This window comes from Limanda limanda, chromosome 1, assembly GCF_963576545.1.
Source record: "Limanda limanda chromosome 1, fLimLim1.1, whole genome shotgun sequence".
Lineage (NCBI taxonomy): Eukaryota > Metazoa > Chordata > Actinopteri > Pleuronectiformes > Pleuronectidae > Limanda > Limanda limanda.
In genome coordinates this window covers 9275274-9300742 of record NC_083636.1, presented here as the reverse complement: position 1 = coordinate 9300742, position 25469 = coordinate 9275274, and the positions used below count along the sequence as shown (strand labels likewise).

General features: G+C 40.4%; 1 protein-coding gene across 3 annotated transcripts in view; it reads left to right on the top strand.

Annotated features, from left to right (window-relative positions):
• Nucleotides 1–25469, top strand: part of nav3 (neuron navigator 3) — a 178950-nt gene that overhangs the window by 80636 nt on the left and 72845 nt on the right. For all 3 annotated transcript variants that reach the window (XM_061078914.1, XM_061078909.1, XM_061078921.1), the window contains exons 6-8: nucleotides 7428–7496; nucleotides 12874–13016; nucleotides 19619–20741. In XM_061078914.1, the coding sequence (XP_060934897.1) occupies nucleotides 7428–7496; nucleotides 12874–13016; nucleotides 19619–20741 (1335 nt within the window). The remainder of the gene's footprint in view (nucleotides 1–7427; nucleotides 7497–12873; nucleotides 13017–19618; nucleotides 20742–25469) is intronic.

Genomic DNA, 25469 nt, shown 5'->3' with positions numbered 1-25469 from the left:
TGAAGTGGCTCGGTTAATTTTCAAAAAGGCACTGTGCCCTCTCTGTCCACTGCTCCAGTAATGTGTCACTGCCCTGGGCTGATAAGTTAATCACCTCTGAGGCCATAGTTAAGGTCAGAGAATCCGTCCATGTCTGTCAGTGATTAAATAAGCCATTAATCTGTGACTTTTTGCAGATGTCTGGTCTGTTCACTCTCAAAATGTTTGGAAAAATGTGAGGACCTGATTTTGATCATTTTAAAATGGGGAAAATTATGAGAAAACGTCTCTAATATGATCACACTTATTGCATGAAGAAGAGTCACACAGGCTCTTTCCACAGCCAGTAATATCTCACTGTCCTGGGGGACCACTGAAAGAGTAGCCACTGTAACAATGTTAATGTTTTTTATAAGCCATCAACCTGCCAATGAGAAAATATGAATGTGTGCATGTGTGTGTATAATGGAGGCAGAATGAGCCAGGCGATCATGAGTGTGTGAGTCAGACACAGATGATTTGCCACCGCGTGTTGCATCTCATGCTCGACTTGATGTTGCTATCAAAACACAGGAAACTAATATCCACTTGTTTTTATGTGAAGCTCTTACATTGCCGTACATTGTGTTTTTTATATAGAAACGTTCAGAACTACTTGACCTCCTGAATGGAACTAACTCATTAAAAACTCATGCTGTGCAGCCAGACATTTAAACCCATAGAACTTTATATAGAATTCCGTGGTGAATCTGTTATAAAAAGATGCACAGGCCATTTATAGTTTAATACAGTCAAAACAATAGATAATTGTCCTGTTGATATTTTGCTCATTGTAAATAATATATAAATTCCTGTATCATTTCTTTCAATGTGGAATTTAAGTTGAGCGTGTCTTAAAGCATTCTGACCTCTTGGAACTGATGCATTTCAGAGCTGTATTAGATACAGACAAATGAATGCAAGACATGTCAAAACAATGTTGCTCATAAACTGCATCATAAATCAGTGGATGTATCTCGCTTGTTGTGTCTAGACTCTATGAAATTGAGTTTCTATAAAAAATACACCACAGCAAAAATTGAGGGAAGTCAAACATTGAAGTTTACTGTCTTCTACAATGCCAATTAATATTATATTTAAAGATTGGTAAGGGGCTTTTGTTTGAGCCTTCATGGCTCAAACAAAGCAGGCTCCTCTTCTGTATCACCCACGATTCAAAACACTGAGATTAAATATTGTATATAAAATAAATTAAATATATTGATATAAATCTTTTCTTTTTCTAATTTTCCACCATGATTAATTCCTGTAAGCTCCAGTTAACCCTGAATATTAAACATGTCTGAGTAACTTGGTCAAATATAAGAGAAGCCAGAAGAAAAAAAGCTTTTTCAAATAATCAAATTATTATCTCACAGATTTACACAGACAGAGAAGCACATTCTCACACACTGTCACACTTCAACACATTTGGACTACTGCACATCTACAGTTGTGGTATGGGGAGCTTTCTATAGATAGCACCTGCTGGTCTTACTGGTGTCTCTGGGTAAGGGATTGGGATGAGTGTGACACTGTGTTTCCGAGGGGAACTCCCCATTGGACAGATAGCGACAGGCCGGAGCCACGGGAGGTTTATAGAGCTCTAGAAGGCAGGGGGGGCCCGGGCCTAGCAGAGCACAACACACACCCTCCCTCTTTAACTCACCATGTCCCGGGGTGAACAAGTTGACCCCCTGGTCCGGCGCTCCTCGCGCCTGCCCACCGCCGTGTCTCGCGACAGGAAGAGCCGTTTGCCTTATGAGAGAGCCAACAGCCTCATCAAGCCTGACTCGTCCCCAAGGTACAAGTCAAGCTTGAGCAGTGTGCGTGAGTGGTAGCATCCAGGGGACGCAGTTTGGATTATCATATGGTGCTAGGAGGAGAATGGATTAGTGTCATTGGCATCATGAACTGGTAAATAGTTTGGTTCTACTTGTTCTCTTTATCGTTTTAGTTTGTCTTGAGAGTCGGCCATTCATCATGGAATAATGCTTTCATTGCTTTTGATCTTATTTTAAGATGCTAACTGCTGATAGACATTAGTTTATTGTTTTTCTGATAAAACACTTGCTAACCGATTTTTGGTTGAATTCCTTTATAAGTCCTGCCACAGGACAGCTTGTTTGACGAGTGACAGTAGGATGTTTTATTCCGGATGTATGTTCAACTAAAAGTCAAATCAAAATCAAATCAAAGTTTATTGACACATGCACCTTTGTTTGTTGAGAAAAATTCATTTTACGACATGTCAACATTGACTCTTCCACTGGAAAGTGAAAAATTATGGTCTGCTTATGAGTTCAAACACTGGAAACTGCTTATGCTAATGTATTCTTGGTATGAGATTTGTATTTTTGCAATTAATGTCTGTTGTTTCTAATGAGAAATGTTGTACCATTGTGTATTGATCGTGCTGCAGACACCTTTGTTGGAATGATAGCCCCTACAAACACTATTGGTTTATTTTAAACATGCCAAAGAACTTTTACTAAACTGCCCCTTATCCTCAACTGTAAAAAAATGTGATATTTATTTGTCAAAAGATTAGTCAACATTCACATGGGTTGTTTGTTTTGAAGGATAAAGACATATACTTATTTTGAAACTAAGGTTGAAGCTGATACAGTAATAATTGTGCTATATGTATTTTGACATTTCTTTGTAACTGCCCACCAGGAACACATCCCTAAAGAAATTTCAATGTAAATGATGTTGGACAAAATCCACAGTCCTTGTCAAGTCAGGAGGTAGTTTTTATTGTCATCTGACGCTCCCTGATGTTACAGCAGCCTGAGTAGAGACAAATCAAGCAGGTATCTTCCAAAGTTTTCTTCAATCTGAGCAGCAGCAGAGAGAAGAAATCAATTTGCAACATTCCTTGAATATAAATTTCTCAATGCTTTTATTAGGTTCAGACACATTGTACATTTGAAAATGACCGTTGCTTTAAGAGGGGACCACTTGTTGCTCAGCAATTTGTCTGATTACAACAGTCTACAGTAGATAGGACCACGTTGTTTTGGGACAACCATTGTGTTGGGTTGTGTTAAATGGATGCTGTGTTGATACATGTTGTATTTGATCAAAAGTGAAATACTCTGACCCAACCTCCTTTCCACCGCCACCACCAATACCACCCTATCCACTTCCCTTCTCCTGCATCCTGCCTTCATGTGTGGCGGTGTCTCTTCTTTCCACGTTGGAAAGGTCTTAAAAGTTGTGGGTTGGACTCTCTACCACTTTCATGTTTCATTGAATTTTCATTGAGTTGGAGGTAGGGGGGGGGGGGGGGGGTCAGGATGGGTATTATGGTGGAAAAATGGGCCTCGCATCAACCCTGATTGTTTTGAAACTGTAATTTACAATTGTTGGGTGCCCCTACATAACCTGCACTGACTTATTATAGATTTCTGCAGCCGTTGTTGCTGCTTGATCCTCTCTGCTTACAATGTAACACCCCCACTATAGATATCAACAATAAGAGAGAAGAAATAGAAAGAAAGTACAAGGATTACTCTGTAAGGAATGTGATGCACGTATAAAAGCGCAACTGTTTTTCCATCAAAATGCTGAAAAAGCATTTTAGAGTGCGTCGGGCTCCATTACTCTCTGTCACAGCTTGTCTCTTCTATGTGCTGAGTTCTATTTAGGGTATTTAATAAAGCACAAAAATACTACAGGGAGCTGAAATGGAGTATGGGTTCGGAGGGGGTTTTGGGAACACATTTAGTTGCAAGACAGCATTAGCGGATGTGTCATGTATCATATAGTTCGTTAATAACCTGATCCGAAAGTGCTTGCTGCTATAATAGGAAACTGCCCTGAACTCACTTCCTCTGGGTTCTTCTGTCTGCTGTGGTGCTCGTTAGCACAACATAACATTATGAAAAACTGCAAGGTCAATTAGAAAAGGTACAATGACACGGCAACTCATCACAGGTGGTTTAAAAGGGAAGTTAATTGTCCACAGAGAAAGACATAAATAGTGAAAGTGTGTGTTTGTGTGTGTGTGTGTGGATCTGTAGCACTTGTGAGATTCAGGAAACCTAAAGACACTGTAGAGAACAAATTAAACCCATTAAGCTTCCGTGAGGCGCCTGCGATGGGCTTCTTGATTCTACTTGATTATAAAATTCATGCTGCCTTTAACTTACGATGTTAATGACGTGGGAAGTCGTTTACACAGTATAATCTGCGTTCAAGTGTAGAAGTCATTGGGTCATTTCTGCTAGACAATGGCTATATGGTAATATTACTGCTACTGTCAACAATGTCTAGAAGTGACAAAGGATCACAATTTAGCAAGCTAGCAACCGGGTCAATGTGATACTGAATATACACATGCATAATGAAAAAAGGAAAAGGTGAGGTTGTTGGTAACATCAACATTTGTATAAAACGCTATCTGACTAAAATTACATTATATTAAGCAACATATAAAGAAAAATGTACTTCTATACCTCAGATCTTGTGAACTCTGAGCTTTTAGAATAGGTTATAGATTTAGGTATGAGATTATGAAAAAAAAGACTAATCCCAAAAAACATATACACTCTCAGGAGGTTCTATACAACAGACAACTTCAGAATTCTTTCATCACATACTCTATATATCGCACCACTTATATATTCTCACTCATATACACCAGGGATTCAACAGAATCCCATTGAAGAAGTTATAATTATATTTCCCCAGATTTGTCCAACATAGGAGACAAATCCTCATTCCTAAGATAATTTATAAATGGACAGGGTGCGATTATACAGACTGTATTAGTGAACATTGGTGAACCCTATTGAAATGCAGCATTATTCAGTATAATCATTGAAATTCCATCAGCAAGGCCTAAAGCCTATATCCCAGTCTCGGACTTACAACCATATACAGTCTATGCTTACAACACATATGTATTAAAGGAAATGATGCTTGAATCAGGAGCTGCCAAAATATTAATAAGGATGAGATTTTAAGATACTGAGATTAGCCTTATACTGAACCCTAGTCCCAAGAATACAGTATGTGTCCATTCCTTTATGTAGAATATGTTCATATAACTAAAACATACATTTATATATATATTAGTTGTGTTTTCAACATTTGCTTGTATCGTTTACTATTGTTGGTTCTTTAGAAGTCTGTGTGCTGGAAGCATTTTTATTTACTTTTGCTTGGAGGATGTCAGCTGAACGCACGGAATTGTCTGATTTCCAAACTTGCCAGCGTTTGTTTATGTTAATGTTTTTGCAACGTCGAGGAAGTAGGACGTGATGCCTGCAGTGCGTCACTCCGACCGACCAGTACGGGTTGTTTATTGTCTCCGTCCACTTTCACTCACCAACGTCAAGCCCGGCAGCCCACAACCTGCAGAACAGAGAAACAAGTTGTTCCCCTGTTTGTCAGAGATGAAGAGCGTCTAAACAGGCAGCTGGTGTTTGGAGCTTCCTCTGGGCTGAAGCACTGGTTGCCTGCTCCGCTCTCTGTGAGCTGAGGACACTTTTAAGATGGTTCCTCTGCCCAGCTTCTTCTCTGTGGCTCCTTCCTCGAGAGGAACTTAGTGGAAACCCCACGTCTCTGTCTCGGTTCAGCTTTCGGAAGGTACGAGTTTAACTCTGCAACTAGCTGGAAGTCATCTCTCTGTGAAGTCTTTATTCTTAATGTGTCAGGACCAACAGTTATTTCATTGCTGCGGTATTTAAAACATGTTAAAACAGGACTTTGTGTGTGTAAGTGTGTGTGAATTTGTCGGACATTGATTAAGTTAGCTAAAAATAATAATGTGCATTTAAGCTAATGGTATATGAATGAATGTGAAAGTGCTATTGAAAGTGAACCTTCTGGTAAGGTTCTCTTTTATTATTTTTTTATTATTCATTGATTATTCTGTGAAATTTATTTGTGTATTCCTTCAAAAATTAATTAACAGCAGCTACATTTTCGAATTGACAATAGCTAATCTATGCTAACGAAGGACTGTAGCATAGATTGCTAACATTTTGCCACCAATATACAGTATTTTGGTTGAACCTATATCTAGCTTCCATTTAAATACATTTTGTGTGTTTGAGCACTAATTTATTTATGGTACCCCCTTATACGATAAACATTTTGCTAGCTAAGTAGCAGTTAGCCTGAGCATCCCTGTGTTTTTCAGTGGGGTTTAACGAGTCACACGATATGTCTTCTAGGCACTTAGAGCTTCTAGCTAAATATGATCATGTACATACTGTATTTATAGATGATACAGAGACTGTCTGTCTATATAGAGTCTGTAGAGTCAGGGTGCAACATGTGAGAAACACTCACATGGTTTGTAAGTCATACGGTTCACACAGGCAATTACCCTTAGGGAAGTTACACACAACCTAGACACCTGTGTCCGAAATCACCCACTGACTCACTATACCCCACCTTACTATATAGTGATCATTATATACTGATCACTATATAGATCACTACATAGTGAGCTCATCATTTTCTCTGCACCAGTAAGGATTATCATTGTCTAACAACAACAATGTCAGCCAATGGAAAATCCCTCAGTAGATTTCAAATGTTTCTTTATCACTTAGTATTTCTATTTTAAAGTAAAAATCATGTTGAATATTTATCTATAAATGAAGAAAGCAGCTTCTTAAACTTGTATTTACATTTAAACAACAGGTCAGGCTATTCTTGCTGCTCTCACTCCTCTCATCTCTCCGTCACAAGCGCTATAATAAAGTGCCTAATAAGCGAGTGCACTATAGGGTATAAAAAACTTCACTCATTTGGACACAAGTATACAAAATGGCAAACTCACTGTACAGTTCATTATATAGTGACTGGTGAGCCCGCTTCTTTGACTTCTTATTGTTTACGGGGGGAGTAGGTATGACGACTAAATCTCTTTGTTCATAAAGCTCCTTCCTGCCAAACATGAACACAGCAGGCCAACTGTAACGGCCCACGTCGATTCCCGTCGCAATGACTAAGAGTGAGTGTCGGGTAATAAACTGCGATGTGACTGGTGCTGTGGGCATTTCCTAAGCCTCCGCATCGTGTGTAGTGTGTTCTGGGGTTTTCTTCAAACACTACCACCACAAAATTAATCAAGTAGGCTTTTCTTGTCTTTTAATGTCAGCGGCCCTATAAATGGATGTTACTGGCTTAGTCATATGCGTGTGGTAATAAACATGTGTGAGCCATCATGTGAAAGAAGATCCAAAGAAATATCCACTTCTGTGATCCAGTTTGTACCATATGATTCTACTTCTGCCCCTGGTTATCTCCTGACTTTTCTCTTCCTGCCTTTACCTGAATGGCTCCATTCACTCACAATATTGCATTAAGGCATGGATTAAGCTGGACTAATTTCTTATCTAACTGAGTTAACGGCCCGTCTGTCATCTTCTCTGCTCTCTCCTCAGTCTCACAGCACGATATGCAAGTCCTCCGGGCCACAGTGGACTAGGGTCACCACAAAAGAAGAACACAAGGTAAATATGACAGAAAAAATGTCATAAAACTATTCTATTTTTGCAGATAAGCAACATTCTACTTACTAACGAAACAAAGCGCTTTTTTACATGCACCTGTGCCCTCGCAGCTCAGTCCATTTAGTATTTCTTTTGATATTGTGTTACCCCTCAAGAGGTCAGAGGTTAAAGGACAGGGTCAGCCACAGAACAGCTGATAGGGATTCAGTGTTTTGTTAAAGGATACCTCAGCAGGGTGTTGCTTTGTTTAATGGCAGCTAACACCAGTGCCTCACAGTGAAAGAACATTCTCTCTGATTGTGCCAAATGTATATTATAATATTTCCTGGCACGTTTTCAGCCTTAGATTTATCAGCCTAATTAAACTAACCTTTTCAGTTTTGAACACCTGCCATGTGATACATCTTTTCTAGGGGATAGAAATCCTTTTTTTTGTGTGTGTGTGTGTGTGCGTGTTTGTGTGATGAAATGGTTCTACTCATTTACACCAAGGCTAAGTCAAAATGACGCATGTTTAATTCCAAAAATGATTTTATTATTTCTCTGGGGCTCCAAGTCAGATAGTAAGCAAGGATTGATAATTACACTAATTACAGTGAATGTAGACCTCCTAATTGGCATTAATCATAGTTGAATAGGTGAAAAAAACATCAAACTTCAGAAAATATCATGATTAGGCTGACTAGTGATTGCTGTTATAGTTTTACTTAGTAGAATGTCCTCTGCCTCAAAACATTCCTAGAATCACAAGGAAAATAAAATTCACAACACAAAGCTTTAAGAGTTCATGTCTGTCATCATTCCGGTCCTACTGCTTTATCAGTGCTGCTGTGTGTACTGTTTCCTTTGAGAATATCCATTTGACACATCTTGGCAAAGGAGATGCTGCTTTCTATTCACGTTGAATGACACTCTTTGTGTAGCTCTGAGTCAGGATGTGGCTTCGACTGCTCCTAGACGTACTGTATCTAACATACACACAAACAGAGCTATAAACTGTCTGTCAAGTGTCATGGCTCTTAGATACACACAAAGATTTGATCATATGCTCAGTTACATACACTAGACGTACTGTACTCGTGTATATAAACAAAACCACACTGATACCAGACAATACACATATGTTCATTCATACTAGACCGTCTGCATTCACAATTCTGCCCACACATACAGTATGTGCACACCCCAGAGTCCAGTTGTCTGATGCTTGCAGCATTTGTTCCAGCTCAGAGGCAGTGGGAACCAGCGTGCTGGCAAGTAATTCCTCTCCAGCCGCCACTGAGCAATGGCAAAAATGCTGCAGCCAGCAGCTCCAGCCCTGAGGGCGGTAATTTGGCCTCTCACATCACCTCACTGCTGCAGAAATAGCTCTTTAATTCCCGCACACTTATGAAGATTTGGACCCAACACACAAACAAAAAGGAAAGTGTGTTAGAGGTCAGCGAGCAACGTAAGTGTCCAGCTTGCCTTGTTATCTTTTCTTTGTCTGCGTGAGCCCCCTCCTCTCTTGTCACTAAAGCAAGGACGTTTTATCAGTTCTAAAATGGGGCAGCATTTGTCTGATCCCTCTTATGCTGCGCTGAGTGTGGTACTCTCAAGGCGAGTTTTAGGATATTTTTCTTCGGTTTTATTTGACATTCTGCTTGTTAGCCAGAGATTAAGGAACTGTCCTATTCCAAACTGCACTTCCTTTTACTTGTTTCAGTTATTCCCAACAGGTGCTGAAACATATCCACTGTGTTGTATTTTTGTATTGGACTCATATGACCTTCTCAGGGGAAGTGCTCTTTGCCATAAGTGTCCCTCTCTGTTCTTAACAGTAAAGTGTACATGAAGTAATTTTAGTTCTGTTCTGCCATTACAGTGTGTGTCCACACCGAGGTTTTTTTTTACTCAATTTTGAGTTCCCCATAATGGTTCACTTCATGTCTTTGATTCTTTGATGAGGACATTTTAGCCAAATTACAGAGGAAGAGTTTTACTTGTCCTCAAGTACAAATTAAATCTAACAGTTCCATGCAACCATTGATTTCCACAAATTTCTATACCAACTCAAATATCAGACTCTTGACACTTGAGTTGCGTAATCCACCATTGTGAGAGTCTGCTAATTGATTTTCATTTAACACAAAATTGAATTACTGACATTCTGGAACTTATTATACTATTATAAACCCCTCTATAGTTTGTCAAATGAATAGCTTTGATGTGAAATGTTTTTGTGGTTAACAAGCTAACACAGTGTTGTGGTTTTGTCAGTTTGAAGCAGGTAGTGATGATTCACAGCTTTCCTGCCCTCTTGTAGTTTTTTTCTTCTATTACAAACAGCCTGAGGTGGTTTTGTCTTTGCCTTTAATGTGGTTCTGCAGAGGTTCTTGTAAGAAGTAGGCATGATGTAGGTGCTGGTTTGAATCCCCAGACTCATTTCCCAGAGCTTGGCAGGTTGGAAATGAATAGGAGATGCTCTCTACTCTGCAAGATTTGTTACTTATAGCTGGTGACTGACGGGCTGAATAATGTGATGTCCAGCTCCTCTCTTCTCTTGGCAGGATGCAGACCCTTCCTGTGGCAGATACACTTTACCGTGTCTGTCCTTAAACAAAATTACTGTCTGGAATTTACATAATATTTTTCTCTACAGCTCCATTTTGCTGATGCATTATCAAACACGTATTTTGGAAGATGAAAGAATTGGATGATAAAAGGGACTGCCTCTGATTTCCGTCTGAATTGCCTCAATCTCTCACCCATTTCCCCCCTGTTTATCTTTCATTTTCTCATGTCTGGTTTTGCAGCTATTGTTCTCTGAGTCTTTCCCTCTCTGCATCTTTTTCTTTCTCACTTCTATCCTTTGTTCTTTCCATTCATCTTTTTTTTCCCCTGCTTGTGTTCTTCTCCCGGCTGCTTGTACCTGAAAGACTCGCAGCGCCAAAGCTACTGTTATCAGTTCGTTTGTGTGGGGGTCTTTGAGGTGAGCTGTGTCAGCAGTTAGCTCTGGGCTCAGGACCACCTATGGCTGCAGCTCAATAGATCACACAGAGCACCTATAGTCCCGGGGTTTCTCGACACTGTGCTGGCTGCAGTCTGTCGTCACCACATACAGAAGGATGTGAAAAGTTCAAAGGAACTCACAGTGCAGGGTTGGTATATTTAGCTCCTTAATGTCACGGTTTTGCACAATTGTCTGCATGGAACAATGTTTGCATTTCTCAGCACATGAACTTTCTTAGTAGGCAGTTCACCTCCGACTTGCATAATCGCTGAGTTGTGTTCTATTCTTTTTAGAGAGACACCCAAAGTAAACCCTGTTTTTTTGCAATCATACAAATCAAGTGTTGACTTTTCTTTGCATGGTTTAAAAGCACATATTCAATGCATAATTTAATTGTCCTGTTTTTGTAGGGGGGGGGTTATTTGTCTAATTCGAGGTTCTAAGGACAGAGGGTGAGTTGTGATGCTGAGATTGCGTTTGCGGCAATTTAGGATACAGATACAGCCTTGTCTGTCACTGGGTCATTGCAGGATAGGCCTTTTTTTTAAAAACACTTTTGGTATTTCGACTCATCGCTTGTCCTTTATTTTTTTTGTTTGGACTTGTCTCCATTATAATATAATTTTTAGATCCATGTGGTTGCCCAGGGAAGATTGGCAACTTTTAATTACTAACCTACATTTTAAAGTGTTGAAAGGATTCTCCAGGGAAATTAAAAACTGAACATCCAGTATTGATTTGGTCACTCAGTAGCTTTTTCTTATTAGTTGCATGATTCCCTGGCCTTGACTTATGTCCTTATATCCCCCCCAACAAATCAAATCAGTGTGACAAGTGTGTATAGGAAGCTATTTCTATTTATTTAAACATGTTTTGACTTGTTTGACGAGTCGATCTGTCCTTCTATTTGTTTCTTTCCTTTAAGTAAAGACCTGAAAGACAAAATGCAGCATATGAAATGAGTTTTGACCACTTCAGGGTTTCATCAACATAAGAAAAAACTCTCCCCTCCGACATCTCGGCTCCATCTGCGTTACAGACGCGGGCGACATATTCAGCATGGCGAATCGATTATCATGGTCAAAGGACATCACGACAGCTTTCAGGCAGGAAAACAGAAAGAGAGCAAATTGTAAGAATCTGTTCAAGGTTTCATCTTCTCCTCTTTATATTGAACCAGACCAGGCTGAATCAATGGAAATGCCCACAACACTTTGATGAAAGCAGCGTGCTCCCTACTTTGTGTGTGTGTGTAAGTTTCCTACAGTTTCTCAGCTCCGAGTCTGAGAGATGTTTTTCTGTTGTGCTGCTCTTCACTTTGTATACCTTGTCAGACATGCATTTCCAATGGATTCTACTTGACTAAGATTGTCAGTGACAAAAGATAATATAATTCATGCCACTGGAATAATTTCCTAAATATCCCATCCAACTGTAATTGGGATGATTAGTAATGGTAGAAATAGAGCTAAGTTGTCAAATATCTTGTCATGCTCCTCGAACCAGCTGCCAAGTTGGTTTGTGTTGCCTGTGTTACCTTTGTTTCTCTATACAGTGTCAGAAGACATAAAGAAGAGTTGCTCCAACATCGATTTTCTTTGTGTATCTTTGTGTGTATTCTGTTCCTCACTGCTCCTCCATTGTCCATTTTGAACATACCAAAAGATTATCTTGATTTATCTTCACTATCTGTCACTGACACTATCCTGAGCTCAGGCTTTGTATTCATGAACCAGTAGCAGGACAGTTATTTACCTTACTGATTGTTTTCTATACTTTTACTGTATAGATTATCTAACTCCAAATGACATACCTTGTACACTGACTGTCACTTGCTCTTGTAAAACAATCTCATTTTGAGGCAATTTAATTGATCCTGGGTTTAATTCACAGTATTTTGTCTGCACATAAATGGGTTCTTAGGTTCTGCCGAAGCCAATATTTTTACAAAAGCCTTAATAGCACAAATCAACCATAGTTTTGAAATCGCTTTTAGAAGGGTTCACTTCAGGGATGGCATGGAGAAGAGTAATAGTTACAGCAACCACTAAATCTTTCAATGCAGATAGTAGAGTGAACTTATCCTTAAAAGCATGGACATTTGTCAGCATAGATTTTCATGTGACAGAGAAAGGTATTATTTTATTAAAACCCTTGCCTGAAGCAAAGTTGTCCTTAAGGGAGAAATAATAAATCTCAGGTGAGTGGGGGGAAATAATTAAATTGTTTCTGGACAAGTAACACTTTCATGTCATGTTTCATCCTCCTGCTTCTGATTATTAACATGTTTCTGAACCCGGTGCTGCTCTTGATTATGAATGGAATAAAAAGGAAAAAGTAATTTCAACATTTAAACTCTTCCCTCTCTGCACTGACCCCTTGTAGGTTACCAGGACCCTCCAGGGCACCTGCTGCGGGCAGCGGGGCCTCCAGGAGCCCTGGCTCATCCAACCTCAACCGGCGGAGCCAGAGTTTCAACAGCATTGACAAGAGCAAGCCTCTTCAATATGCCAGTGGCAACGACAGAGGTAAGGATCACACGTATATTTACAGAATCTGAAATATATGCATTTTTTATTTGAGTCGATAGAGTCTGATGGTCTATTTTACAATCTCCATCCCAGCCACTTGATGGCACCACTGGTTCAGAAAGCTGAGCAGAGGAGCGCACTTCACCAGTCTTAACCGGTCTGCTGAATCATGCCCAAGTCTTTATTCCAAGTGACTTATAATGGAAGCCATTAAACGGAGGCGGCGACAAATTTCTCATAGCATGGCAACAGCCATTTGAGAGATGACCTGAAGGGGTAAATTCAGGCAGCTGCTCTGTCAAGCACGATGAGGCTAATGAGAGTGATTATGTTTTTGAGAAGGAGTCTCGCAGTCACTGTGAGTTAGTGTTTGAATCATTTTTATTTTAGGCAAAATTGATTATTACTTACGAGTAAGTTGTTGTAATAGTATATAACAAGCATTTTTATTATGGAGTGTAAATATATTGACTAACAATGTTTTAATTACCAAACAGTTTTAGTTTTTAGTAGCTCATACACCCACTTGTATTAGCTTTTCCCTTTGGCTCCTTTACATGATTTATCATGACGTATTGGCTCATACATTGATTATAATAGAAAAATATTTATAATGCCTCACAGTCATTTTAATAATTAAAACCAACCCTGGTGATTCTCATGGGCATCATTTGCTTTGCTTCACAATATGCTTGAATCTAATCATAAATATTCTTCCACTCAGACTTAACACAGACCAAAAACATTCATTCTTATTTATTTTTGCTCGCTTTTAACTTTTTTTGTGGAATCCTTATGTGTGCATTGTCACTGGGTGTGTGAGTAGGAGAGGAAGGTTTGATCAAAGAGAACATGGCACAATTGAGGATCTGTATAAAGACTATTAAAATGAATAAATGAAAAATAGCCAATCAAATACAAATCCAGCCCATGGCTATTGGCTATACAATTTGAGTAATTTTAATTCAACTTTAAACTGATTGAGCCGCTTATATTTGTTGATCTCCCTATTTCCACTTACATATATAAGTACACATGTTCTTCTATTGATATCAGCATTGGTATTGATATTTACACCACACATGTACCAACAAAATAAACATTTTTTGCTCATCGGTTTTGTAGTGACATCATCCATGTGTAATTATTTTTCTGGCCTGTGCCTCTCTTATATTTCCCCAGTTAAAACGATTCAATGATTTCGTCATTCAATAACATTCAACCTGTATTTCAACAATAATTGCCCATTGAATATTTAGGCATCTCTATTAAGTGAGTTGAATTTCTCGTTCTTCTTGTGGAAATTGTAGTGGCTTTTCCGGACCATTTCCACACTGTGCCAGAAGAATCACTTTCACTTTGCAGAGATAAGACAGCAGGTGTTGGCGCTTCACTGCAGGGAAAACAAAACCATGTTAAGGTCTAAAAGTAAAATGGAAAAAACTGAAAAATCTATTGTGTGAAAATGTCAGCGATTCAGCCAGAAGCTACTGGGCAAACGCAGTTAGCAGACAGAGGAACAGATACAGGAAGTGTTAGCCACAAGCCTTTTTATAATCAATGAGAGGTTATTCTGTTTCTTACAGGTAGTTTCATTTTCCCCAGTCATCCACTTATTTGGTGTTACATCCTTTATCTTTCATTTACAGCTTCTATTTTCCCCTTGTAGTTTTTGTTTTATGTTCTGCTTCATCGCATACAGTAGTATGACTCATCATAAAGGTTGTGTTATTGTGTAATGAGCAGCTCATAGTGAGTAGACAGGGATATAAGCACACACTAATTCATTATTATCTAAACAGGAAGATAATCCTCAAACACCTATTTAATGTATCGTAGTTCAGTATTCAGGCCTGTGATGGAAGAAATGTACATTAAATTTTTCATGCAGTAAGTACATTTGTTGTGCAGTGAAGTATAACCGCATTGTTGCATGACTCGAACGACTATAGTTAAGAAGTTGCTCGGGCAAATTGTCCAACAGGGGTTTCTCAGATTTGTTTCAAAGACCCTTCAGAAGTTAAACTGAACTTCCTCACACTGCACGCAAAATATTCTTATAATGCAGTATGGCTCAGTGAACTATTATGGTCCATTTTATTTATTACAGCCTTCACACTTTCAATGATAAACACGTAAAAAACTTCACAGTCATCTGGACCTCATTTAGTATGGGAAATCCAATTAATTCATGTTTCCTCCTTTTTGTGGAATCAAATTTTTAATGGCTTTATTAGTTTAGGTATATTATAATTATATTATATATATGGCTGCTCTATTTGAAGGCCTTTCATCTGGTTTAAAATATAAACACAAATACAGGTATTTTTGTGACATGAATAGATACAGATATATTGAGTAGAGTTGTGTTGCACCTCTAATGGTGACAGATGCCAGCTGGTTATAGGGGGCTTCCTATGTATGTTTGTTTGTTCTTTTCTATAACTTTATATGTGGGCATGTGCATCCCCACGGGGGGGAAATGATCACATTAGTGTTGTTTTGTGTCTCAGCTGTCACATACTGAAGCTCTAACCAGAGAGAAGAAGAGCCAAAAGGGCACCCGGACCTTTGCATAATTCTTGTTGCCATGCAACAATCTAATTGGCTTCACCCGAATTAAACTGAAGCATCAAAAGGCTTAGTTTCTGTCTTTCAATAGAAGTGGACTAAAGGAAGTTTGGGATTTGCACTGCTTGTTTTTAAAGATGATGATGGGTAACTAACTGTAAAAGTGAGACTCCTGACTTCCTCTAGCAAGGTAACAATATGTAATTTATCATCTTTGTGATGGTAATGTGATGTTGGGAGCAAAAAAGGGTTTAATTTAGAGTGTGATGAAATACATCCATAAGAACAACAGAGATTGGATTAGAAAAAAGTTCAGGTAAAACATACTTACTGTAGCTTTTAACATACCAGTAGATACTAGTGCATGCATGTGTGTGTCACACAGACATATTTAATTAAATCCTAGCATCATGCTTCAGGGCGCATGTGTCTGATCTGATTGCCAACAGCATGTATACATGTGTTTCTGTATGGATTTGTCAGCAGAGGGTCGAGGGTCCTCGGCCACTGAGGCAAAAAAAAATTATAAGAACAGTCTGTTGCCATGGCAACAGCGAATCACTACACAGTGAAGAATGTGGTGGCACTGTGGAACAGCCTCTAGCGTGGGGAAAAGGGAGCGGCTAAAAGGGAGGAGGATCTCTAAGGACGGGGTTAATTGAGCGGTCAACAAACAGACACACACTCTCAGACACACAAAGAATATCACTGTAACCTCTTTCATTCCCATTCATAAACTGCCCTGAGGGCCACTGTAGAGGGGTAATACAGAGGACACACACAAACACACATTTGGAAACACAAGAATAGATGCTCTCTCATCCACATTTATATTGGTATCAAATCGCTGTCTAGACACACACAGACACACCATATAAGCTACCATTTTCATATATAAGCTGACTGGTTAGTTTACCTGGTGTGTATTGGCTAAGACTAAGCCTTCCTGTGCTCGTCGGAGATCAGCTTTATCTCAGCTTTTCTATTTTCTTAGATTTTTTTCTGATGGCATGAAGACAGGAAAGTGGCAGCCAGTTTGCTGCCCTTTTAAATATGCAGCAAATGTCCATACAGACAAGTGTCTACTGTAGTACAAATATACTTCACACAGCTCACGGATACATTTTGGAGCACCCACATGCACCCTTTATCATTTATAACTGTCTCACATAAACACACACAACCACACACATCAGTCTGCCTAGGTGGTATCAGAATTCTGCATAGTAGAATAAGAATATAAGTTTAAGAAGATCATAATAGGTTTCAGTGGTTACACTTTTGTCTTTGAGAGAACCTAATAATCACGACACCCTTTTATAATAATACTTAATGATAATTTGATAAAGTGCCAGATAACAAACAGCTAACAGTAGCTGAGAATGGTATGTAAATGTTGGGTGCAAAACAATCTGACCTGCACCTGAAACGTTTCTTAAATTCACACAATATATATGAATTAAATATTATTAATGCCTGCAAAAATGTAGACACTGTATGAATCTACATATGTGGGTTTTAGTCAGTTGATGTGCTGATGCTTTGTTCTCAAAACTGTTGACTAATATCTTTCAGTGGCCAGTTGGCTTTAGACTGTTTACTGATTTAATGTCTGAACAATATATTCATTCATCAGATTGCCATCCCCACTAGCAGCAGTAGCTTTCTGCTGATTGGCCAGGCACAGACATAAATGTAACAATAAAAAATTAGCAGCAGTGTCACAAAAATAACAGTTGCATGTATGGAATGAAAATCTATGGAGGTAAATAAATGCTCTGGCTATTATTGGACACTTGCCACCTGGTGCCAGATTCCTTTTTACACAAGGCCATGTGAAGAAAAATCTTAACATATTATTGTCATAGCCTGACAGATTGCACTTTTCACTCCACAGCTGAGAGGGAGCACTGAGGGAAGATTTAAGGGTTTACAGAACGTTTTTGGGAGTGAAAGTTGGTTAAAGTGTCTCGGCGCCCCTTCGCCAGCCTGAAGCGGATTTAAATTGAGGTGACTCACAGTCAGCTGCACCCGACTCACTGTGCTGACTGACAGCCAGACAGGCCGTCGGTCTAATGGTGCATAATTCCATGCTGCCACTGCATCTCCTCCCTCTCTGTTCCCGCCCCAGCTCAAATTCATCTTTTTCCCGCTATTTATCAGCCTCTCAAAGTCGCGCACAGAAGAGGAGTTATTTCTGCCTGCACGTCTTATGTTGCATCGTGTTCCTCTCGTGGTTTATGAAGCGAATGCTATACCTATGTGTGAGGTTGATAGAGAGAAGTAGACGGAGGGAAAGAGTCTTGCTGATCAACTCTGTATCAATCAAGCAGTAAATGTGAGGTGTGAGGTGTGTAAAGGTCAACGCTGAGCAGAATTTTTGTGGAGGCAAACCAGCTTATTTAGAAAGTAAAAGTGTGAGATTTATAGCAAGCCAAATGTAGACGACAGACCTGGCAGCAAATGTAGCAGAGAGGAACGATTGATGAAATAAACAGGCTTATGGTCACTGCCAGGCGGGTATAGGGAGGTGAGTAAGCAAGCAAGTCCATTATATTCAAATGTCCCCATTGTGGGACCAATAAGACATTATTTTATCTTATCATATCTTATCTCAAAACCATAACATATCATACCAAACACCAGTAAGAACAAGAAGCAATCTATAATTTTAGGGCGATTGTTGCATAACAAAATGTGTAACATATATACATAGATAGACACCCACATATTGTTAAATCAGTTAAAAGAAATGATTACATAATACTTGAACAGCTTTTGGCAATTATATATTAGATCATTGATTAGGGGATTATGAAGCATGAAGGTGTTTGATCTGTTACTGTACCAGTGTGAAAAGCTTTGAATCATCTATTGGCTTATTTTCATTCATATATTTGTGATTCATATTCTTATATGGAATTCATATAGCCCTGTGGAATTTCACCATAGTGCTTCATCACCGTTTAAAATAAACATACTTTTATAATAGGTACTATTAAATGACAAATCTAATCTAAAATCCACCCAGTGCAGTACACCACGTACATTCTCATTCACCACGGCAGATGACATGTCGTCCAGGTATTTTCAGCAGCTTCGAGGTTAATAGCAGGAAACCTTGAAGCCATCTTGGTTTTGAAGTGCGTCCCTCAAAGAGCGTTTCCATTTTAAGCTGCAATTTTCTGCCAATGTAGAACAAACATAAAGGGAGAAATCCCTGAATCAGATAGGCATCAATTTCTACAACCATTTTTTTTTTTTGTTGAGATTGCTTTGTTCACTTTTCCTCAATTGGAAAGCTCACTTCTCTCTTGCTAGTACTCTTGCATGTACATTTTTCTTCCATCTTAATATAGTTGGTATGATTTATTTAGTTGCCACGGCTACAACTTGAGGGCCTCTTCCTTATATCCACTGTTATCCACCTGCAAACATGACAGGACTCTATATGTCTGTCGAGGGGTTTGAAGTCAGGATAGGAAGGTAGAGCACCAACGCCTCTGAGACACCGGTGAAGCAGTAACGGTGAAATCTTTTCTTTAACCCCAACCTGATTCCGGGAATAGAGAAATACATTGTTAACTGTACACAACACTGAAATCCTCTGGAGGCTTGCCTGATGTTGGAGCTCAGTGTGTGTAAAACTATAGAGGAAGTCAGCAGAGCATTGAAATGTGACTTCTGAAAATTATATCTCTCACTCCTAATAAAAATCAGGCAGACTGAATGTTTGCTCCAATATTTTGGGTTGCTTGGAAAACTTGTATTAGTGTCAGTTAGTATTACTATATGTAAAAAGTTTCCAAACGATCTCTCAGATTCAATTCTAATTGCAGTAATTATAGTAAACCTCAGATAATTCATATTTACAAACTGCATAAGTGGTTCATTTATTTGAATAGGAAGATACATTTAGGAAGATTTAACAGCTGTATTGTATTGGGTGTTTTGATTTAATTAGAACCTCTTTAATGAATTCTCTCTGTCTTTCTGTTTGTCTGTTTGTTTCTTCTACGCTGGTTCAGAAGCTGTGAGGGGAATCCAAGTGCCCAGCGGGATGAACGGGAGCGGTGATGGCGGGACGGTTCCCACCAGCCTCAGTGGGCAGCAGCTGGCCTCTGCCATCCCATCACCCACCGCTGGCAAGACCTGGCGCAGCAAATCCATGAACCTCAAGCACAGCGCCACTTCGTCCATGCTGGCAAGCCCCACACACTCACCCTCCACCACCCCTTCACCTCAGGCCACAGAGGGACTTTCATTACATGGAAGCGATGGATCAAAAGTTGGGTCCACTGTCAGCGGTGGACCACAGAGGTCCATGCTCGAGAAGTTCCGCCTGATAAACCCTAGATCGCGAGCATCACCTTGTATGGCAGAGATGGCTCTGCAGGAGGAGGATGACCTGTCGGAGTATGGTGAGGATGGACTGACGCCCCCGGGGTCAGTGTGCAGCAGCGGCAGTAGCAGTGCTACGGCCAAGCAAATGCCCACCAAGACCCCTGCACCGTCCCTCACTGCATCTAGTAAGACTTCCTCTTCTTCCTCCTCCTCCTCATATTCAAAAGCTTCTGCCAATGGCAGTAGATCGGTGGCCTCGTCCAAAGACAAGGAGGACAAAAGCAAGTCCGGGAAATCTTCCAAGGATAGCTCTCCACTCAAAGATGACCGTGAGTCATTTGCGGACTCCAGCAAGAAGTCCTCCAAAATTGCCAGCCTCATCCCCAAGGGAGGCAAGCCATCATCAGGGAAGAAAGAAGGTGGCGCTTCTAGTGGCATCCCGAAGGCAGGACTTAAAGTTCCCTCATCCACAACGGCAAAGCCTCAGGGTCAGTCCCAGACCCAAAGTCAGGCCGCGTTAAACAGCAGCGGCAACATGCGGGGGGGAGACGGAGAGCGCGGCAGGCTGACTAAAGGAGGGCAGGGTGGGAGTTTCTACATACAGCGTTCCAGCGTTGGGGGCCCAGAAGGAAAACGGACCAGCATGACCTCCTCCACCAGCACCTCAGCCCTGTCTGGGTCCAGTGGGATTCTGGCAGGCGGAGGAGGGGGTGGAGGAGCGCTGGGAGGGAACGGAGTAGTTCAGCTTCCTCAGCAGCAGCAGCACAACCATCCCAACACTGCCACAGTGGCTCCGTTCATGTACAGGTGAGACGTGTGACCTACCATCCATAGGAAACAAACCACATAGCAAGGCTGTTGTTTATTCCCCCAGATATGTATGTATATTTATTCCAAAAATCATACCTTATACACTCAGACACACATGCTTACAGTCACTCATTCGCATCCCACTGAAATCCTGGAGTCCTCCCAGTGATCAGCTGGTGCTCCCCACTGTGCATCTTGCTCGCGCCTCCACATCTCTTCACAGTCATTACTGAATAAATTAGAATCCAGTGCCTGCTGCTTGCAGAAGCCTATTATTTAACTGTCTGGGTTTCTTTTTTGTGAGAATCCAGACATTGGCGGTTTTCATGAACTCATGCCCTTGCTCTCATTCAACCGGTGCTGTTTTGATGCATGCAGTTGTTGCATGGTTCCCTGACGTTAGAGCCATCAGAGGTAAAAGAATTGGGTAAATCTGCCCGGCAGTGCTGATTTTTTTTCTCACGACAGCAGAGGTAATCCAGGAGGAACCGCCAAAGTCTCTGGGATGCCTTTGTGCTCGGAGAGAGAGAGAGAGCTAGGAATCCCATTAAACAAGGCTTAATCCTTTACCCCTTCTCCCCCTCTCCGTACTATCTTCTCTGTTGTGCACAGTCAGCTCTGCCAGATTCAGCAATGGCTCCTTCAAGCGTGAGCATTACTTTAATCCCACATATTTAGCAAGTTAAAACTGCTGCGGGTGTCATTGCGGGGCAGATAGTGGGTGATGGCTATGAGGATGGGAACCAAAACTGAAACTGTAAAGACACAGGCAGCCCACTCGATGAGCGAAACGTAAACACAGAGGGAAGGGAAAAAGTGGATGGACCATCTGTCATCCACAGTGCTGTCCCTGAAGTATTTTGCCGCATGGACTGGAGTTTAGCACTCACTGCTGTCAGTGATTCAAACTAGACAGTCCAAATTTGGCCAAAGAGACTGGAGCTAAGCGAACAGCAACCACTGCTGCTGCTCTCAAACATCTGTCTCAGATATAAATAACAGATCAAAATTTGAAAAAAAATTGAAACCATAACTTTTTGGGCTATTATATTACATTGCATTATAAAACTCATACAGTGTCATTAATCATGTGTACTTAAAAGTATCTCAGTCAGACAGCAGAGTCAAAAGACAGACAGAGTTTTCCCAATTATTATATCCGGGAGGGCTGGCAGGTGCACACAAATGTACACGATGTATTTGTTGTAAGTTTGTAACTATTGAGTGCTGACATGTCTCCTGAATTTGTTTGGAGAGAATAGGCTCTTTATTTTAAAGGCAATGCAACTGTCTGAAGTTCAGAGCTTTCCAAGTCTATATTTTTCTGTACGCGGCCGTTCTCTCCCCCGGGCATTTCATTCTTAGGACTGCACATCATATCAGTCAACAAGGAATAATTCCAGAAGGGGGGAAAAAACTCTGAGTGGTGAAAGCTTGTTAGCAGCCAGTCAATTGTCAAGTTATACCCACACAAACATGTGCAGATCCACTTCACCTCTTCAAGGGAATCCACAGATCATTAGGAATCAATGAAATTAACCAATTTTATCTCAGAATTTAAAGGCTGGTGTGACCATACATTTACATGATCATTTACACATTCTATATAAACTAGTCATCTTCATTGGTGAATTGATCCCCATGTTGTATTTACAGTTAGTTTTTGCCTTTGCAGTGCATTTCCATATTACCCCATGTTACCTTTTCACTTTTTCCCCACGAGCCTTTCTATTTCCCTTATCTTCCATCATCATCTGCATCTTTTCATGCTATAAATGCCGCCCCCCCCCCCTCACCAGAAGGCCTCACTGACAGCCGACAGCATGCTGACAATAAGCGTAAAGGACTCCTGCTGTGCTGCAATTTAACATCCTTTTCAGCCCAATTAGGCATCTTTGTCTTGTACGGCTTCTCTTTCTACACCCACTTTGAGGCATTGTCCCTGCCGAGCATAACAAACCAGTGTGGCTGTAGGACTTTGCTGCAGTCAGTGTGCAGAATTGATTTTGACCCCACACAGACTTTGTAAGGTTACTAACTGTTCTCTCTCCTCCCTTAACCTAAGATGTCCCAACCAGGATAGAATACAGAACCATTGTGCTCAGAAGAGTTTGGTGCCACTGCCAAGATACAAAAGAATCTTCAAATTCACTCAAACCACTGCAATTTCCACACACTCATAGACATCAGACGTCTAAATATTCCAGTTTTTTATCCAGCAAGATCCATGTTTTATTGAATGAATTATTCTCAAAAATGTATCATAGATTTAGTTCAGGCAGGTCAGGAAGTCGAGCTCAGCCGCAATCCAGTGCATCACCTGATTGCCCACATCAGCTGGCAGCTCCCCTTCTATGCATTCAAATGGCAAAGCTTATAATGCGCTTCCTATTTAAGATGCTTTAGCTGCCTACTCCATTTTTCAATGCATGCCACTTTGCAATCCACCTTCACCCCAGCTCCTCCTTTTCATACTGAATCTGACTTAATCAAAGTCATGTATTGTCATTGATGCTGCTCTGTTCTGTGCCGAGGTTCATTGAAAGGTAGGGAGGTGTAGTCTCCCTATCTTAGGCTTTCCATGTATATGCATGTGGAAGAACTAGGAGGTCCCAGAACAGAGCCATACCGCCAGATATAATGGCAGTATGGCCCTGACTGAAATGTCAAAAGAACATCTTGGATCTGCCTCTTTAATCAAATCCAAAAGTTACTGCGTTCTTCTGTTGCACATACTCCACTATATCATAAATATTTTTTCAGTAGTTTTTGCATATTCCTGTTTGGAGCCAGATAAATAGCAATAAAACATAGAATACTCCAGTCATATCGCAATATAAATACTACAAGAATACATTGGGGAAATTTGTTACTTCTAATTGATCATTTTTTCTGCACTGCATTGTCTGACGGATCACCTGTCACCCAGCAGTCACCAAACAGTGTGGATGACAGTATGACTTCCATCCCTGTAGATTCTTATGTTGATGAAACAACAAATAGAACTGTTGTTTCATCAAGAGTTCATTATGCAGCCAGAGGCAACAGAACAGCAAAGCTGTTAAAAGGATCAGGATCAATTACAGCAAATAATGAATTGTCACTGCAGCTGTCACCCATATTATATGTGCTTTCTTATTCTTGGTCCAAATTGTTATGTGCAGCAGTGGCAGAGAATATCTCTGTCTGTGTCTTTGTGAATCCACTGAGATGAGGGGAGCTTGCAGTCTGAAGTCACAGACTGATGTCTGTCACAATTGGAGGCCAAGTTTTATCTGCAGCTCTGCAGGTGTTGGGGGTCCTTTGTGTGTATGTGGGTGTGTGTGTGGGAAAGAGTGAATACTATAGAGCAGCTTGTGCTTAGATCTGTGTTTACGTGCGAGTTTTACGGTGTGTATTTCAGGATTTTCACAAGGGTGTGGTTGGTTTCCATGCTTTTAATTGTGTGTATGCATTCCTGATCGAGTGTGCATCTTATTTTGTTTGTATGTGCATCATCTATCTCTGTGTTCGACTGGCTGTTCATCTGTTTTTAAGTGCTTGTACATACATGGTTTCGTGTTTTCCTGTCGGTGTGTGTAGCACTGTTATTTTGTGAGGTGTATTGGACTTGATCTTTGTTTCTTCACATGAGCAAACACACAGTGCGACGAGATGCAGCTCGGGCTCGAGGAGGGAGGCAGATGCACACAAACACATATTTCATGCACACTCCTGCACACACACTCACAAGCACTTAGAGGAAACATCTCATCCAATACCACCCCCTCCTCCCTTTAGAGGTGTCCATCTGTTGAATATGTGCCTGAAACCAAAGACAGACTCAGAAATTCAAACACTGCTCTTGCTTTACACTGCAGAGGTACAGACTAAATGCTTAAGAGGTAACATTCCCTCTGTTGCTCGAAATCAAAAACCAAAATATTTTGGCAACAGGTCTTTTAAACCCTCCAATTTCATCACATTCATCTGCCTGACTTACTATTAGCTATCATAGCCAGACCATAAAATGTTTATGTGACGCTAAATGTTTTAATGTCAAAGTAATCATTTTATTACCATACTTAAACCAAATTTTACTGATTTAATGAGACAGAATATATCTTTCATCTTGATCACGACTCATGAATCATCTCCTCCGAAGTTAAGATGGAACTTTGTCTTTCCAAAATTGCGGCTCAAGAATTATTGGCAGTACTTATTATTGTTGAAGGAGGAAAATATGATTCCACTTAAAACTGAACCGTGACAAATGTATTTTGTTACCGTGACAAATGTTAATTACATCTTATGTGAAACTTTCCACATTATAGCACTTCACCTTAGCATGGACACCTTAACTAAACAATGTTTTCTGTCAATGTTGATTACCATCCATCCATCCATTACCTAGCTCCTATGCTTTTAAGGGTCATTGAGGGAGCTGGAGCCAGTCCCAGCAGACATTGGGTGAGAGGCATGGTTGGACAGGTCGCCGTCATATTGAAGAGCAAACACACAAAGACAAACACCTAGGGACAAATTTGAGTCTCTGATAAACCTAATCCCAAACTGCATGTCTTTGACTCTTGGAGGAGGCTGGAGTACCCAGAGATAACCGATTCAGACACAGGGAGAACATGTAAACTCTGCTAACCTCAACACAACCATGCTGCCAGTAGGGATTACCATGTATTTTAAATGTTTAATATCTACTTGGTGAAAACATGCATATCTTTTCAAAAC